This window comes from Cottoperca gobio, chromosome 13 (assembly GCF_900634415.1).
Source record: "Cottoperca gobio chromosome 13, fCotGob3.1, whole genome shotgun sequence".
NCBI lineage: Eukaryota > Metazoa > Chordata > Actinopteri > Perciformes > Bovichtidae > Cottoperca > Cottoperca gobio.
Window position 1 is genome coordinate 26,598,002 of NC_041367.1, and position 19,360 is coordinate 26,617,361.

At 40.1% G+C, this 19,360-nt stretch overlaps 1 protein-coding gene across 1 annotated transcript in view; it reads right to left on the minus strand.

Moving 5' to 3' along the window:
• The window catches only part of LOC115017349 (seizure protein 6 homolog), a 182,432-nt gene that overhangs the window by 110,820 nt on the left and 52,252 nt on the right, over window positions 1-19,360 (minus strand). Inside the window, exons 2-3 of the mRNA XM_029445695.1 lie at window positions 3,186-3,695; window positions 403-536 (exon numbers count right to left, since the gene is read on the minus strand). Of these exons, the coding sequence (XP_029301555.1) occupies window positions 403-536; window positions 3,186-3,695 (644 nt within the window). The remainder of the gene's footprint in view (window positions 1-402; window positions 537-3,185; window positions 3,696-19,360) is intronic.

A 19,360-nucleotide genomic window follows, 5' to 3' on the forward strand; every position in this document is an offset into this window, starting at 1 on the left:
CAGGTGCAACAGGCATAATTAAGGGGATTATAAAAACAAGTGTATTACCTACAGTAGATGAACTCTTAGTCTCTCTGTCCCACTATAACCAGTCCATTAGTCTCTCCATCCCACTATAACCAGTCCATTAGTCTCCCCGTCCCACTATAACCAGTCCATCAGTCTCTCTGTCCCACTATAACCAGTCCATCAGTCTCTCTGTCCCACTATAACCAGTCCATCAGTCTCTCTGTCCCACTATAACCATTCCATTAGTCTCTCCGTCCCATTATAACCAGTCCATCAGTCTCTCTGTACATTACAGCAGTCCATCTATTAAGGAATTTTCCATGACTCAGGCTTGCTGGAGAGTATCAGGAGTCCAACATATGCAGGATGGATGGATATTAGTCTGGCTCTTACCTGCACCTCCACTCCATAGCCCATATAGACAGTGATGACATAGCTGCAGTCCATAGTGGAGTGGAAAGCAGAGCTTGACTGTGGAGGAGCCTCTATGTATCCCTCTGGGCCAGTCAGGTTCAGCTGGCAGGGAACTGCAAAGACAAACAGCAGCATGGAAATGATTCTGATGGCAGACACACACACACCACACACACACACACACACACACACACACACACACACACACACACACACACACACACACAGACACAGCAAGTGGCTGAGCCTAATTATGGTCTGGCCAAACCTAATATTTTATTCTCTTGCATTAAGGGCAAAATGTCAGTATGTTATTTATAGTAAATATTTGTATACTGTTTGATGTTTTCCTCACGAGTAAGGAATTTGTACTTTTAGACCCCATTTCCCCCTAGTTTGTGATCTGTATTTTGATACATTATGGGAATGTTGGCATCTGATCACAGGCATTTTACATTGTTGCATGATATCATTAATTGTTCTCTTTATCTCAAAGTCTGCCCGCATTGTGATCAGATCTCAATATGCAAATGGGGTAGGCAGAGCTGGCAGACTTGACTCGGGTCTGAGGCCCCTGTGAAGTGATGCTGTTTACTATCAAGATATGTCGACAACGTGCAAGACATGGATCTCTTGACCAACTGCACATACACAGTACTTTATAGTATCAGAATCCGAATCTGAATAGCATGATAACTTAACATTACTTATATTGTAAAACGGTCTATCTATCTATCTGTCTAATATTATTATTTGGTTTCTTCATACTGTAACTTTACATATGTGAATTTGGTGTACACTGTGCACACAACATCTATTGCATATCTGGTTGCCTTGGAGTGGAGTTTTTTGTAATCTGAACCGAGAGTCTTAGGTAGCAGGTGTTGTATACTATACAGGTTGTAAAGCCCTGTGAGGCAATTTCACAATTTGGGGCTATATAAATATAATTCACTTGACTGGAAATGTCTCTTGGTCATGTGACTTGTCTTGCAAGTTGTCCCAGTCTCCTGTAGCAATGCTGTTTCACAGGCTCTACTCATTTTCCCTTTGCATCTATAGAATGAGCATCTATGTACTGTAACTCTGTTACACATACTGTGCAAGTACTCTATGTGTATAAACACACATAGACACTATCTGACTTTGTTGGAAGGTCTTCTACCTCTCTGTCTGCCTTCCTAAGTAGCTCAGCCCCACAATGGGACAGCTGAGGACGGAATATTTCCAAGTGGCCTTCGGGGGTTTCTGCTCCACCACCTTAATCCCTCTCTCTCTCGGAGCTAAAAGTAAACTTTTTCGGAAGTGCTTTCTTATGAAGAAGAAACATCCTCTCTTGTGCCCTCTCGGCACTTCACCTCAGGGAGTGTTCACTCCAGCTTTATTACTGCACTACAGTGCTGTCATTCACCCTGTGGATGTCTGTGTTACAGTGGGATTGGTTACTGTCTGTGCTTTGACCTGCCGTCACCCTGCACACAGAGGAGCTGATTAATCAAGCTGCTCATCTTGCTCTTCTGGACCTGCAAAGTCCATTAACAGGACATCCACCCTGATATTTATTACTACTGTGTTACATTCTCACTTACTGCAATATCTGCACATGGATATGGAATAGTTAAGGTTTGGAAAAGACTGTGGTTGCGGTCTATATAAAGGCATATTATTATTATTATTATTATTATTATTATTATTATTATTATTATTATTATTATTATTATTATTATTATTATTATTATTATTATTATATGAGGGTGGAAGATGGAATCATTTATAATTGCAAACAGCAATTGTACACAGCAGTCCTACTCACTGAAAAAAGTAGTATACTGTCAAATCAGAGAAATAACCCTGATTATGTCATCAGAGTAATCTTGGATCTTCTGTAGCTCCAGAATACACAGTTTCAATAGAAAGCATGTGTTAAGTGGAGGTGGGGGGATTGAAAAATGTGGTGTTTAAGGTCCAATAATTTAGAATGGTTGGTAAGCACAAGAACATAACATATGTAAATGCTGTGAATAATTGGGGCTTGGAGAAATAATATCGTAAAATTAGAATACATGGAGATTCAAATGTCTTATACATGATTATAGTATGCCAGGTGGCGTGTAAATGTAAAAACATATTTGTTGACATGGTATTTCATGAGTAAGACACAAAAAATACAGTAAAATCTTATGCTGAAATATAAATGTTCATATTAGATATAATGACCATTTTGAAGGACTTCATATTTTAATTAATCTACAAGTAATATAACTTGCATAGCAACCCTGTCTACATCAATAGATCTGAGATGAAGCAAGTGAACAGTTTTAAGTTTCTGTGAATCAGCATCACAGTGAACCTGACATGGTCGTCACACATCTCCATCCTGGTAAAGAAAAGCTCAAAAACGGCTGTCATTTCTAAAAATAACTTAAGAAGGCTAAATTCTGCAGCCAAGTTCTTGTTATCTTTTACAGAGCACTTGAACTTGCATTTTGTTGTGAAACCTTGTGTTGTAGAATGACAATAAATGAACCTTGAACCTTGAAATTAATGAACACATTCTTCATGTTAGAAATAATCACCTAATTTTCCATGTCATACTGATATAATGACTTTACTGACTGCAGTCACAACAAATAACAACAGACACACATATCGAACAGCACTTTAAACAATACATATTCTCCTCTATAAAATTGTTTTCAAATCATCAAAAATGATTGGATGTATATGCTATGTGGTATATTTAAAAATGAATATAATTTTACCTGGACTCTGCATGGTGGTGATGATGGTGGTGGTCTCCTCTTCATCACTGCTGGGCTCATCTGACCTCACTACATCTTTCTCCCTTGCAGCAGAGGGGAGGCTGGCAGCATGCTCTGGATCTTTTAAAACCACGCTGGTGACTGGAACAGGGGTGTTGGAGTGAGAAGTGGCTGCTAATGCGTGCATTACAAGGGTTGTTTGCATGTTGGAGGTTTCAGTACTCTCGTCTGAAGCCCTTTTATCACCGTTATCCAGTGGAGTCCCCGATGGCCTGGAGGGGAAGGTGGGCTGAGAGCTGGATAACTTGCTGTCTTCAAAGTACTTTGGCTGAGCATGAGGGCGTTGGGGGGGATTCCTGTAGAGTGGGTGGTGGTTGGGGACGTTGACAGGCGGGGCGGTAGTGACAACGGGGAGCCTCCTGCCCGTGTCCTGGGTGGTGGGGTACATGCTGGCCCCGCTCCCTGGAGTGCCACCCGGGGTGATAGATAGACCATCATCAGAGGCAGAGGCTGCAGAGAATTAAAGAGAATAACGGTTGTGGTTTGTTCCACAATAAAGGCTTGGACATGCAGGTGCAGAGATTTCTGGCTTCATGTGCATGTTCTCTGCTTTGGATCCAAACCTCTCCATCCACAGCCGTGTAACACACTGCCAATCCTATTTTTAATTGTTTAATGATGGAGAATGGTAAGCAGCCTGTGTCATAACACATCTATGCAACAAGCTAAAAAACAATAGCAATATTAATAGATGTAACATAGTGACAGGTCACCTTTTTACTGTGAAGCCAAAACTGGATTTCTTTTCTTTTTGATTTGGGAAATAATTCAAATTGTTCATTAGAAAAATAGGAATAGGAATACAAAATTGCATTTTCTATTTCAGAATTTAGTTGCATCCAAAATTTCTGTAACTTTCCGAAACCAACAATCACACATTTGTACCCACTCAACGGAGTGATGGAAAAAAGAAAGTAAGGTGGGTTAGAACTTCTCTCAAGCTCTTTTTATGTCACTTTCCATGAACAACTGCGTGCAACACTACAAATGCCCTCGAGGAGACGAAAGTATCTGCAAACTGCTTTTTGTGCCTTCTTTGAGTGTAGCATTTAAATTGACATTGCATATAACCCAAAATAATGTCATCACCAAAGAAAGATCTGCCACCAGATCTGTCTCTTCTCCTCCTTCAGCCATTGTGCATTAAAAACCCAACAGAGCTTACGAAAAATCAAAAACACTACATCTGAAAGCCTAAACATTACTAAAGAAAGTTTAAATTGTGCTAGCTAGCTAGTTTTACTTAAGTTAGCTAACTGGCCCTCAGATTGCCAAGGCAAGCAAGAAGGCTCCAAACCAAACATTATCAAGTCTGTTCGATTAAAGAATATGACAATCAATAACATTGTCCCAATTTGCTTCAGCAGCAGAGGGATGGACTGGAAATACTGAAGGCTCTGCCTCAGAGTTTCAACTGGAAACAGCACAGGTGGAAATCTGGTTGGATCAAAGCTCCAATTTATACGAGCTGCACTGGAAGCAGTGCAACTGAGTCTTAATAAAATGACGTAAATAAACTGATGGGAACGAACTTTGTCAAATACATATTGCATTAATGAAAATATATATTAAATTTGAAAGATATAATTTTGTAATTTTGACCACCTCTGCTTTTAAGTACCTCAGGTACAGAGCAACTGGACTACATAGCATGAAAAGGTACACAAGGCATCTTCATTGTATTTTGCTTTAAGGTCCTTTAATAGAAAACGACCTGCATAATGCCAACTGAAATAATAAAGGTATTGAGACTACATTCTTTTCCTTGGACCCATCCACTGTATTATTTCAGATTTCATTGTGCTTTAGTGTGCATGTTACCGAGCACATTTAAAATGACTCAAATTAGCACAAACTAATTGCTGCACAGTGAACCAGAGGCCTTTGGGGAAGATGCCCACTACCTTTTGGTAATCCAACTTTGGAAACTTTTGCACCAGTGGAATACATATGACTTTTACTTTCTGTGAAACAACTGCATTATTGTTAAAAACCTGTTGTGGTGGAATGTCCCATTATGTTGCACTGTACAAGGATACATTATTTTTTACTGATTTAGTGCGGAATTCAGCAGCTGCGGTCAGCTGCAAAACTAGAAGGACTAAACATTTCTGTTGGACTTCTGCTATGATCAGACTTTGCTGCTGTGTAGTGTTTATTTTAATGACATTTTACTAAAATCTGTTTATGTATGTATATTATGAGTATATACTGTATATATGACTGTTTATGTATATGTGCCCAGCAATCCTGTTTCTCTACTAAAAAGAAAAGATTTATATGATGTCCCTGATTTATCTCAGTCTTGAAATGTAAGTTTTATTTCACAGAGCTGCAGAGATTTTGACAGCAGAAAGTATAACTTCATACCCAGAAAATAAATCTGAAATTCAGTCACCCTCTTTAACTCTCCTCGCTCACTGCTCTGCTTCACTGTACTTGACTCTGACATCAAGGCAGAGAGAACCTGTCTCATGCTTCTGGATAGAGATGGGCACACTCACTCACACAGCTCTGCACTCCCCAAAGCAGAGTCATTCCATCTTTCAAAGCTGAATTTAGCCATATTTCCTTTCAACACTTCTCTATGTGGAGCAGTGCATTCGTTCTGTTACACCACTGTAAGTCAATTGGCAGTCTGAAAACTTCTTGTAAAAAGGCAAACGGTACAACCCAAACAATTCTCGTAAATGGCTCACATCAGTGGCTTCTTTCCTCCCCATCCTCCTCGTAATAAGACTTAATAATCATTCCTGAGGAGATTTGATGAGCCGCTATAATTCTCCCAGTGTAATGATCAGCGCTCCCCTCCCAAGTGCACCTGTGAGATCTAATCTGGGACCCCTTCAGGAGGCTATCATCCGCTGAGGGAAGTCTTATGTTTCTTTAACAATGCTTCATTTCCACCATAATAGCTCCCACTGTCTGCCGGCTAATAGCTATCTGCGTCAAACAATCAGGGTTTATTGTAGCTGAGCCACTTCCCACCCAGCGCCTCTCTTCTCAAACACACACAGCTCTTTGCACACACATTAGCAGGTAAATATACAAGAAATAAACTGAATAAGACAGAATGACTCACTGAAGGCCTGTCTTTACCCTGCGGCCACAAGGTGTGAAAGATAATACACACACTCGGTCAGTTCAGCTCAAAGTAAATCAGATGTGTGTATGAAACATGACAGATGCTGTGGGAGGAGAGCTTTGAAAATGTAAACTCAAGGGTGTAGCTTTGCTTTCAAAAATGAGGGTAAACAATAAAGTCAGGGGCTTTCAACCAGTCAACAAATGTAAATGCTATTTTGTGCATTTACACAGAAATCCCTAGCATGACTGGATACTGAAAGCAGGTTGGATAACCTGTCCGTGCATACAACACTGGATGTCTGCTTACATTCATGTTCCACACATTGGTCATTAATTCTGGGCAAATATCCGCACAGACGTCCGTGTGGACCCATACAGCTTTAATAACCAGAGCTGACAATTGTTCAATTAATCGATTCGTCAATGACACAAAACGAGAACATTTTTAAAAGTTTGTTAAATAGACAATACAAAATAATCATTAGATTAAAAACGTAGAATATACACATTATACACGATATACAAAGACTGAATCAGTACAACTATTCTCTGTTTAGACTGATGTTCAGTTGCAGTGTATTTTTAAGAGATTATTAAAGAGGTGGTTAAATAAAATGATCTGAATGAGTGAAACTGAATCTTTTAGTCTATGTGTAGTCTCCAAGTCCAAGCTGAGATAATGCTAGTGACATCAATGTACTGAAAGAAAACCTACTCTGTGGGTAATATATTTCATCTTATAGGTAGCAAGCACAAATACGGAGAAAGCATACGAAGCTGTACAGAAACTGTGTAGGTTAGAGCTTTACTTTGACAAGGAGTCAGAATTGCTGTGTTCTGTTAAATGGTAGGAGGTCATTTATTTGTTGTAGCCTGTACTATACTGTGGAGTAAAGTGCTACTAATGTATCATGTCATTAAGACTTCACATAGCACACTTGGTATTTATAAAGCGATGCATTGTAGAGCATGCAGAAGTTGTCCTTGTCTTCTTCTTGTGTTTCAGTTGATGCTCATTACTACACCTGTAATCTTCAACGTTCTTGAGTTAAGGCTTATAATGCTGTCACATGCTACAGTTAGAGGACAAAAAACAATGAGGATATTTATCACGCCAACATGCAATAACAAAGAGTCTGATACATGTACTCCGTTATTGTTTATATACTTAATTATGTTAAGCGAATGCTGGAACCTTAACCATAGCAGTGGCAGATTACAAAATACTTTGTGCAAAGTTAGTGAGTAAAGATTTCCGTGGGCACTGAATCATGTAATATACTTTAGTTTGAAGGACTACCAATAATGTCTGGCTGTTGACAATTTCTACTGTTTTCACAATTAAAATTGTAAAAAAACAAACAGAAAATGTTGTGACTTTTATTAAAGAAATAAAAAATAAAAAACATGTTGTTAAATCCGAACATCATAATGCAGATTTGTGAATTCTACTTGCATTTTGAGAATAAATTGTATCACGTAGATTTGTAATAGTTTGATACAAATCCATTTCTTAAGTATGAAATTATACTTTCCAAGATTAACTATTTTCTAGTACCTGCCTACAATCAGAGTAGCATTAAAGAAGGACACAGGCATTCAGGAATAAATCAGCAGTATCTCTGCATACGCAGCTCTTCACGTGTTGGAATGAAAACACAAGATCTCACCCATCCGTGATAAGACTAGTGTGAAAATATATCTGTAAAATATGTGATGAAGAATTTAGAGGTAACACTCCTGTACGGCAGGTCATTGCCTCCTCCTGGCTGCATCTAGGGCCTCCCAATGTCTTTGGAGTTTTAGCATGTGAATCATATCCATGGAGATAACAGCGCTTACTTCCAGATAATCTCCTGTCAAAAGCATTCCTGGTGTTGAACGTACATGTAAAAAGTGACCAACATAGTTGTGTGTAGAATGAGAAGTGACAACCAGGTGTGGTTGTCAGATTCTCTGTTTTGGAACCAAAGCACAAACAGGACTCTCTCTGAAGTGAAACTGATAACATCACAATCAGTCAGCATGGAATCAAACTCCACGGTCTTAAGACCTCTACATACAAATGATTCTATATGGCACTAAATTAGGTTTAGTTAAATAATTGATATCAAAGCAGTGTTTCAGCCTCAGCCTGTTAAAGGTTCATCTGCACAAAGGATACAGTTTGTGCTCTTCCTTTTTGTGTTTTTTTGGTTTTTCACTTCAGCAGCAGTTTTCTAGTCTTTGTGATGCAGCAAGAGGAAGAATGTGAAAAGGGGAAAAGTACCTTAAGAGACACTTTGATGTCTTTCCTCTGGGCTGTCAGAGAGCCACAACAGAATTTAAGCCGGCCCTTGAATAAACCATAAATCCAATACAAATCCCTATCATTAAAGTTCAGAGAAGTTTACAGGAGGAGACAAAACAGCCAGGAGGACAGGATCACTAGATTATTTTTAAACTCTCTTCATGGATGCACCGTCATTCAGCTGAAAACGACAGCACCTGTCTGACTAAATAAGCATTCATAGCGCTGTACATGAAGGTGTTTCTGTGCTGTTAAGAGAAAAAAATGAGTCTGGATGTCCTCCCTAAATGCACATAAATATTTGACATCACTGCGCTGGGGAAGGGTGATTTCTTCCTCCTGATATATTCACTTTTAGTTTTCTCCAGAGTGAATAATAGAGCACTAATTCAGCCTCTGTCTGTATAGCGAGGAGCATCTGGATCAAGCAGTTGTCTTGCTGCAGATTAACTAAAAACAGACATGAAAGTAAGAAAAAAAGCTCCTTCTGTGCATTTTGACAGGACTTCTTTGATTTCAGCTTCTCAAGCTAGATCGGCTGACCACGTGTGCAGCACAAGAGAGCTGAACAGAGAGGATGCCAGCAAGGTGTGTGTGTGTGTGTGTGTGTGTGTGTGTGTGTGTGTGTGTGTGTGTGTGTGTGTGTGTGTGTGTGTGTGTGTGTGTGTGTGGTTTTGTGATTCAAAGGATAATGTGGACTGGCGAATAATGAATAGATCTTCTTAGTTTGTCCTGAATAGACTGGACTCTAAAATGATAAAAACATAATAGTGAAAAGTCTAGAATCAAGGCCTTTAGGGAAATTGTCAAAACTATAATGGCTCACATTATAATATAATGTACATTTCCACACTATAGCACCAGTCATGATTTACTCACCACTCTGCTGCTCTGAGTTAGGGGTTCTAATCCAACCCTGTGCTGCTTGTCAGCCCCCCTCTCTCCCCCTTTCCTGTCTATCATCTGCGTCATCAAATAACAGGCAAGAGTCCACAATCTTTTTTGAAAAAGGCAACATAGACATGAAAGCAATTAGCTCCTTGCACCAAAAAAATTAATATAAATCTGAATGCCAATTTTGTTAACAGAAAACTCATATGCATACTCATATGCAAGTTTCTTACTGAAATATGATTAAATATATAGACAAAATGAATCTTATCTGAACTACCGTCATCAGTTGATGTCAAACAACTGTCTCCAAGGTCATTATTATATTTTAACGCTAAGGAAAATATACAGGAAAAATGATGAAGGGGCCTGCTTTTAATATAAGCCTGTTTTAAATAAATCCCTGGTTCTCTTGAGAAAATAATATATAATTGAATAAAGCAAGAATAGTTTTATTGCCCAGTTCATGTAAAAGCAAGAATAATTGTAGCTAATTTAGATTTTTATGAGTAAGAATTGATTGCAAGGCATACCACCCAGACTCCTTAATCCAGAGTTGCTTGTAGCAAAATAAACCCACTACTCACACCCTACTACTAATACTACTACTTACTACTACTACTACTACGTTCTACTTCTACTACTACTAACACCACTACTACTACTAATACTACTACTACTCTATACTACTACTACTATAATCTATTATACTCTATATACTACTTACTACTCATACTATACTACTATACTACTACTACTACTACTACTACTACTAATACACCACCTACTACTATTACTACTACTATACTACTAACCCCACTACTGATACTACTACTAACACCCACTCTACTACTAATACTAAGATACTACTATATTACTAATACTACCTATATACTATACTAGTAATAAATTAATATACTACGAATAATTAATAATAATAGAAGACTACTACTATACTACTATACTACTACTACTCTACTACTATACTAGCTACTACTACTAATACGACTACTACTACTACTACTATACTACTACTATACTATTACTACTACTACACTACTACTACTAACACCATACTACTACTACTACTACTACTACTACTACTACTATACTACTACTACTACTACTACTACTACTATACTACTATACTACTACTACTAACACCACTACTACTACTATACTAGTACTACTATACTACTATACTACCACTACACCACTACTACTACTACTATACTACTACTATACTACTACTACGACTACGACTACTAACAGAACACCACTACTACTACTACTACGACTATACGACTACACTACTACTACTACTACTACACTACTAACACCACTATTACTACTGACTAACACCACTACTACTACTAACACAACCACTACTACTACTACTACTACTATACTACCCACTACCACTACTACTACTAACTACTGTACTACTACTACTACTAACACTGTACTACTACTACTACTACTAACACCACTACTACTAATCAAATCAAATCAAATTTATTTGTATAGCCCAATATCACAAATTATACATTTGTCTCAGTGTGCTTTACAGACTGTACAGGTTACGACATCCTTAGACCCTCGCATCGCACAAGGAAAGACTTCCTAAAAGAAACCCCAAAATTAAAGGGGAAAAAATGGAAGAAACCTCAGGGAGAGCAACTGAGGAGGGATCCCTCTCCTAGGACGGACAGACGTGCAATAGATGTCGTGTGTACAGGATAAACAACATAGTACAAATACAACATTTGACAGAAATTATGTTGTGTTGGAAAAAAAAGAAATGTGTGTGTGTGTCTAAATAGAAAGTATGGATGAATCCAGGAAAATGTCAATAAGGCTTCCCGGTGTCCAGCAGGACCAGGTGAGCAGGCTCTGTCACGATTCATGATCCTGACGTAAACTTTATCAGTGGCAACCTGCCACATGAGAGACAGACACTCCGGGGATGATACCCCGGATGGTGAGTTAGTAACATACATTTACATAAATGCATACAGATAGAGAGGGAGAAGAAGAGAGAGGGAGGGGAAGAGAGAGGAAGAGAAGGAAGAGAGCAGGGAGGTGTCCCCCGGCAGTCTAAGCCTATAGCAGCATAACTAGGGGCTGATCCAGGGCAAACCTGAGCCAGCCCTAACTATAAGCTTTATCAAAAAGGAAAGTCTTTAGCCTACTCTTAAATGTGGAGAGTGTGTCTGCCTCCCGAACACAAACTGGAAGCTGGTTCCACTGGAGAGGAGCTTGATAGCTGAAGGCTCTGGCTCCCATTGTACTCTTAGAGACTCTAGGAACCACAAGTAACCCTGCAGTCTGGGAGCGTAATGCTCTAGTTGGTTTATAAGGTACTATGAGATCTTTAAGATATGCTGGAGCCTGACCATTAATTGATTTGTAAGTCAGGAGAAGGATTTTGAATTCTATTCTGTATTTTACCGGGAGCCAGTGCAGTGCAGCTAATACAGGAGTAATATGATCCCGTTTCCTTGTTCTTGTCAATACACGTGCCGCTGCATTTTGGATCAACTGAAGAGTCTTAAGCGACTTTTTGGGACAACCTGATAACAATGAGTTGCAGTAATCCAGCCTTGAAGTAACAAATGCATGGACTAGTTTTTCTGCATCATTTTGAGACAGGATGTGTCTTATTTTTGCAATGTTACGTAGATGAAAGAAGGCAGTCCTTGAGATTTGTTTTATGTGGGAGTTAAACGACAGATCTTGATCAAAGATGACGCCAAGATTCCTTACAGTGGTGCTGGAGGCCAAGTTAATGCCATCCAGAGCTTCTATGTCATTAGAAAATGCGTTTCGGAGGCGTTAGGGCCAAGTATAATAACTTCAGTTTTGTCTGTGTTTAACATCAAAAAGTTGCTAGACATCCAAGTTTTTATGTCCTTAAGGCATGCTTGAAGTTTAGCCAATTGATTGGTTTCATCTGGTTTAATTGATAGATATAATTGGGTATCATCCGCATAACAATGAAAGTTTATAGAGTGGTTCCTTATAATATTGCCCAAAGGAAGCATATATAAGGTGAATAGAATCGGTCCAAGTACAGAACCCTGCGGAACTCCAAGACTGACTTTGGCTGTCATGGAGGATTTATCGTTAACAAGTACAAATTGAGATCGCTCAGATAAATAGGACTTGAACCAGCTTAGTGCGGTTCCTTTTATGCCAACACAATGTTCCAGTCTCTGTAGTAGAATGTCATGATCAACAGTGTCGAAAGCAGCACTGAGGTCTAACAAGACAAGAACAGAGACAAGTCCTTTGTCTGATGCCAATAGAAGGTCATTGGTAACTTTCACCAGTGCTGTCTCTGTGCTATGATGAACTCTAAATCCAGATTGAAAAACCTCAAATAAACTATTATTATGTAAAAAGTCACACAACTGTTTTGCGACTGCTTTCTCAAGGATTTTAGCGAGAAAGGGTAGGTTAGATATCGGCCTATAGTTGGCTAAAACCTCTGGATCAAGACCAGGCTTTTTAAGAAGTGGTTTTATTACAGCTACTTTAAAGGATTTTGGTACGTAGCCAGATAATAGAGACAGGTTGATCATATTTAATAACGAAGTGTTAATTAAGGGTAAAACTTCTTTAAACAGTTTAGTTGGAATCGGGTCTAAAAAACAGGTTGATGGCTTAGACGATGAGATTGTTGAAGTTAGTTGGTTAAGGTTGATTGGAGTAAAACAGTCTAGATATATTTCAGGAGTTACAGATGTTTTCAAAATTCCAACAGTTGAAGTTAAGTCATTACCAATTGAGGTCAGGAGGAGATTAATTTTGTCTCTAATAATTATAATTTTATCGTTAAAGAAACTCATGAAGTCGTCACTACTGAGAGATATAGGAACAGAAGGCTCTGTAGAGCTGTGGCTCTCTGTCAGCCTGGCTACAGTGCTGAAAAGAAACCTGGGGTTGTTCTTATTTTCTTCTATTAAGGAAGAGTAATAAGCTGCTCTGGCATTACGGAGAGCCTTCTTATACGTTTTAAGATGATCTAACCAGACTAAACGAGATTCTTCCAATTTAGTGGAACGCCATTTACTTTCAAGATTTCTCGACTTTTGTTTTAGTTTGCGGATTTGTAAATTAAGCCATGGAGCTTTCTTTTTGTGTTTTATGATCTTCTTCTTTAGAGGAGCGACAGAGTCGAGTGTTATTCACAGTGAGGCTGCAGCGCTATCAACAAGATGATTAATTTGGGAGGGACTAAAGTTAGCATTGGAGTCCTCTGTTATATTGATATTGAGTCCTGGTATTGAATTAAGTGCTGATGGAATCACTTCCTTAAATTTAGTCACAGCACTTTCAGATAAACACCGAGCGTAGGATATTTTGCCTACTGGCTTGTAGTCCAGTAACAGGACTTCAAAAGTTATTAAAAAATGGTCTGATAAAAGAGGATTATGTGGACACACTAATAAACTTTCAATTTCAACACCATATCCCAGAACAAGGTCCAGAGTGTGGTTTAAACAGTGAGTTGGTTCATGTACATTTTGACTGAACCCAATTGAATCTAATATTGAGATAAATGCATTATTAAGGCTGTCACTATCAACATCCACATGAATATTAAAGTCACCTACAATAATTACTTTATCTGTTTTAAGGACTAAATTTGATAAAAATTCTGAGAATTCAGATAGAAATTCAGAATACGGACCAGGAGGGCGGTACACAGTAACAAATACAACTGGCTTTATTGTTTTCCATGTTGGGTTTGAGAGCGTAAGAACAAGGCTTTCAAAAGAGTTATAGTTTAGTTTAGGCTTAGGATTGATCAAGAGGTTTGAGTCAAATATGGCCGCAACTCCACCTCCTCGGCCAGTACCTCGAGGAATGTGAGTATTAATATGACCAGTAGATTCATTTAGACTGACATATTCTTCATGTCTCAGCCAGGTTTCAGTGAGACAAAATAAATCAATCTTATTATCTGATATTAAATCATTTACCAATCCAGCTTTCGTTGATAAAGATCTGATGTTTAAGAGCCCACATTTAATTTTTCGATTTAGTTGTACTTTTGCAGCGGTGGTGTTAATTTTAATTAGGTTTTCATGTATAACTCCTCTTCTGTTAACCATAGACTTGATTAGTTTCAGTGGTCGTGGGGCAGACACAGTCACTATGGGGATTTGAGTGGGTGACTGCCCGGAAAGAAGCACAGAGAAGTGTGTAAGACTGCAACTCTTTGTCCTGGTCTCAACTCTGGGTTGTCATGGATTAGGTCCACTAATAGACTGTGTGATATTATTGGATATGAGATCTGCTCCAGCCAAAGTAGGATGGATGCCGTCACTCCTAATCAGACCAGGTCTTCCCCAGAAAGTCCGCCAATTGTCTACGAAGCCCACATCATTATCTGGACACCACCGTGAGAGCCAGCGACGGAATGATGACATGCGGCTAAACATGTCATCATTCAAAAGATTTGGCAGAGGACCAGAGAAAACTACGGAGTCCGACATTGTTTTGGCAAATGTACACACCGACTCCACATTAACTTTAGTACACTCCGATTGACGCAATCGCGTGTCATTACCGCCGACGTGAATAACAATCTTACTGTATTTACGTTTAGCCTTAGCCAGCAGTTTCAAATGTGCTTCTATGTCGCCCTCTCTGGCCCCCGGAATGCACGTGACTGTCGTCGCTGGTGTCTCAAAATGAACGTATCTCAAAATTGAGCTACCGATAACCAGAGTTGGCTTCTCAGCTGGTGTGTCACTGAGTGGGGAGAATCTGTTAGAAACAGCAAGCGGTTGGTGGTGAACCGTGGGCTTCTGATAACACTTCTTTCGGACAGTCACCCAGTCTCCCGGCTGCTCGGGTCCCGCCGGGGGACGGCTAACAGGAGATACCACTGGTCGGCCCGCACCGACTATAGGGGGCTTGCTAACAGCTACACTTGCTAACCGCTGACTAGCCATGGTGCGGAGCCGCTCATCTATCCCTCTAAAACTCGCCTCCAACCCTGCGTATAAACTACATTTAATACACGTACCATTATCACTAAAGGAGGCCGAGCAATAGCTAAACATGAAACACACCGAGCAGGAGAGAGCAGAAGAGGGAGATGCCATCGCTAGCTGCCGAGCTGCAGCAGCTAACGTTAGCAGAGCCGAACGGAGCGTACGTAAAGAATTGAGGATTTAGCGAGAGTCGCTAAGAGAAGGAGGATAAAGAGAGAGTTGTAAGTGCTTAGGAAGTACAAGTATAGGTTTAGATAGATGACAGGTAATTAGCCGATGTGATCAAGAATATAACAACATTAACTGGGTCAAGCTGGAGCTGCCGAAGTATGCTACCAGCAACACAGAAACATTAACAACCGGAAATGACGCGCTTACCGTAACCACGTAACCAGACAGACAGCTCACTTCTGATAAGGGAGATAGAAGAGTACTATACTACTACTAACACCACTACTACTACTATAGTACTACTATACTACTACTTATACTACTACTACTACTACTACTACTACTTATACGAGACGACGAGACGGACGAGACGACGACGACGCGACTGACGAGACACCGACGAAGGAAGACGACGAACCACCACGACGATCGACGAACACCACGAACGACGACGGACGGGACTACGACGACGAAACACCACTACGACGACGACGACGAACACCACGACGACGAACGAACACCACGATCGACGACGAGACGACGACGACGAGACGACGACGACTGACAACGGACACCACTGACGACGACGACGAGACGACGACGACGACGACGAGACGACGACGAGACGACGACGAGACGACGAGACGACGACGACGACGAACACACGACGACGACGACGACGACGACGACGACGACGAACACCACGACGACGACGACGACGACGACGACGAGACGACGAACACCACGACGACGACGACGACGACGACGACGAGACGACGACGAGACGAGGACGACGAGACGACGACGACGACGACGACGACGAACACCAGACGACGACGACGACGAGACGACGACGACGAACAACACGAGACGACGAAGACGAGAAGACGAGACGAACACCACGACGACGAACACCACGACGACGACGAACACCACCACGACGACGACGACGACGAACACCACGACGACGACGAGACGAACACCACGACGACGACGACGACGGGACGAAGACGACGACGACGAACACCACGACGACGACGACGACGAACACCACGACTACGACGACGACGACGAAGATACGACGACGGCGACGACGTACGGAGACGACGACTACTACTACTACTACTAACACCACTACTACTACTACTACTGTACTACTACTACTACTACTACTACTAACACCACTACTACTACTACTACTAACACCACTACTACACTACTACGACACTAATCCTAAATAACTACTTCTACTCTACTACTTATACTACTACTACTTCTACTACTACTACTACTACCACTATACTACTACTACTACTACTACTACGGACACCACTACTACTACTACTACTACTACTACTATACTACTACTACTATACTACACTACTACTACTAACACCACTACTACTACTACTACTACTATACTACTAACACCACTACTACTACTACTACTACTAACACCACTACTACTACTAACACCACCACTACTACTACTACTAACACCACTACTACTACTACTACTATACTACTAACACCACTACTACTACTACTAACACCACTACTACTACTAACACCACCACTACTACTACTACTAACACCACTACTACTAATAATACTACTACTACTACTACTATACTACTCTACTACTACTACTACTACTACTACTTTTGCTTCTACTACTTCTACTTCTACTACTTCTACTACTACTAGTTCTACTTCTACTACTACTTCTATTTTGCGGCAAATTGAATAGTGTGATGATGTTTTGCTACAGCTGGCCCTCAAATCTTTCTCAAATGCTGTGGGTATGCAGGGCTTATATTACATGAATTGTTCATCCCATTGACTTCACGCTTGGCGGGTGTATTGCTGAGGACACAAGGGAGAGCACAGTCGAGTGTGGAGTCATCGGATTAGCCATTCTTGCAAACGCGGCTAGCAGCGTCTTTGACACAAAACATGTGATCGGGATGAATGAAGTTTGGTCTTATCTCCCATTGCAGTTTTGCTATTTGTACTTACATTTCTAAATGTAATACTACTACTCCAGTTATCACTTCTACTACAGCTAATGCTCTACTATTTATTGCCTTTACTTATCCTTCTCAACCATTGGAACTGCTATTCCTACAGCTGATTCTCTTATTACCACAACTACTATTGCTACTACAGTATATGACTGCAACTATTATTACCCCTCGTACCGCACCTACCTCTACAGTACTTCCAGCACACGCATGATAGTTAAAGCACTTAAAATCTATACTCCAGTTAATACTGATCGCAGACCTACAACTATTAAAACCTCTTCCCGTGTGCGGGCCCGCCGGCGGCCGCCGGCGGGCCCACCAGGTGTTTTATTGCGCCTGTACATGGACATTTTTGAATTCTGAAAAAAGAAAAACAAGATTATATTTTTGGAAAGCTTAGAATCTCGTCTATTTTAATATTGAGATGAAAATCACCATAGCAGGTACAATCAGCTCCTCAAACTAGCAAGTACACTCAAAATCAAAATCATAACTTTGAGCCCACTTACCTATAAAGTCTTATGAATATCCTCTTTTCAGCAATATTTTGAAAAAGACTATCCTAAGGCATTGCCAGAGGTCCACACTTTCGTTTCCGGTAAAAAGATATCCACTGTGAACATCGTCACATCGATAAAAGTCCATGAATAGGTGTTGCAATCTGTGAAATCAGCTGATCGATTTTTACATTGTGTGATCATAAACAGTCATAACGAATATCTCGTGTGTTCAGCGCTGTCCAGTTACTTCCTGAATGTTAGGCGGAACCTTAGTGTTAGATTGACACTTCATTTGAGCCAATCGGAGCTACGATGGGTTTTTTCAACCTTCATGAGCCAATGAGCGTGAACTTGAACTTGAAAGTGCCCACCCACTTCTTTTGTTACAGACAAAGCTCAGCGTCATGGTGGCGCGCGCATCGTATAGAAAATGAGCGCCTCTTTCGTTAGATGCGTCACTACAAAAAATACATACAAATATTAGAATAAGAATGTCTTTATACTTCACTTACTCTGTGTGATTACTAAATAGATAAAAATAATATTTATTAATAAATATTAGAATATGTACAGTACATGTACATATTGCACAGTTGGTGTACGCCTGGTGTTACTCTTAGACAAACCTGTCTAATAAATTACGTTTTTATCCTTTTTATCTGAAATTTGGTGGTGAACTTGATAACACTTGGTTCTATGTTTCTATTGTGTATTTCAGCTCGGGACTACCAGCTATACCCATCTTCAACAACAAACTTCAGGCGGAGTGTATTTTCTTCAAATTCAGTATATTCAGACCACTATTACTCAGTGCCAGAAGCACTTGGAGTGATTCTTCACTGTTTTGCAAGAACAATAAGAGAGTTATCTTTTGAATGAGACCAAAATCATCATCTGGTGCAAATGGTTGAAGAGCAGCTTTTAATTTACTTTGGGTATGTCGTTTGTAGGTATTTTCGGGTAAATTCGCCTACACTCTAAGAGGTTTTTTAATGCTACTACTGTACTTCCAGTGCTACTATCAGAGTTACTGCTGCTACTGTCCCTACTACAACAACGTTAAATCTCTCCACTGATGAAACTAAACAAAAACACACACAAGCCAAACATTACGTAGAAATAAGAAGACATGATAAGAAAT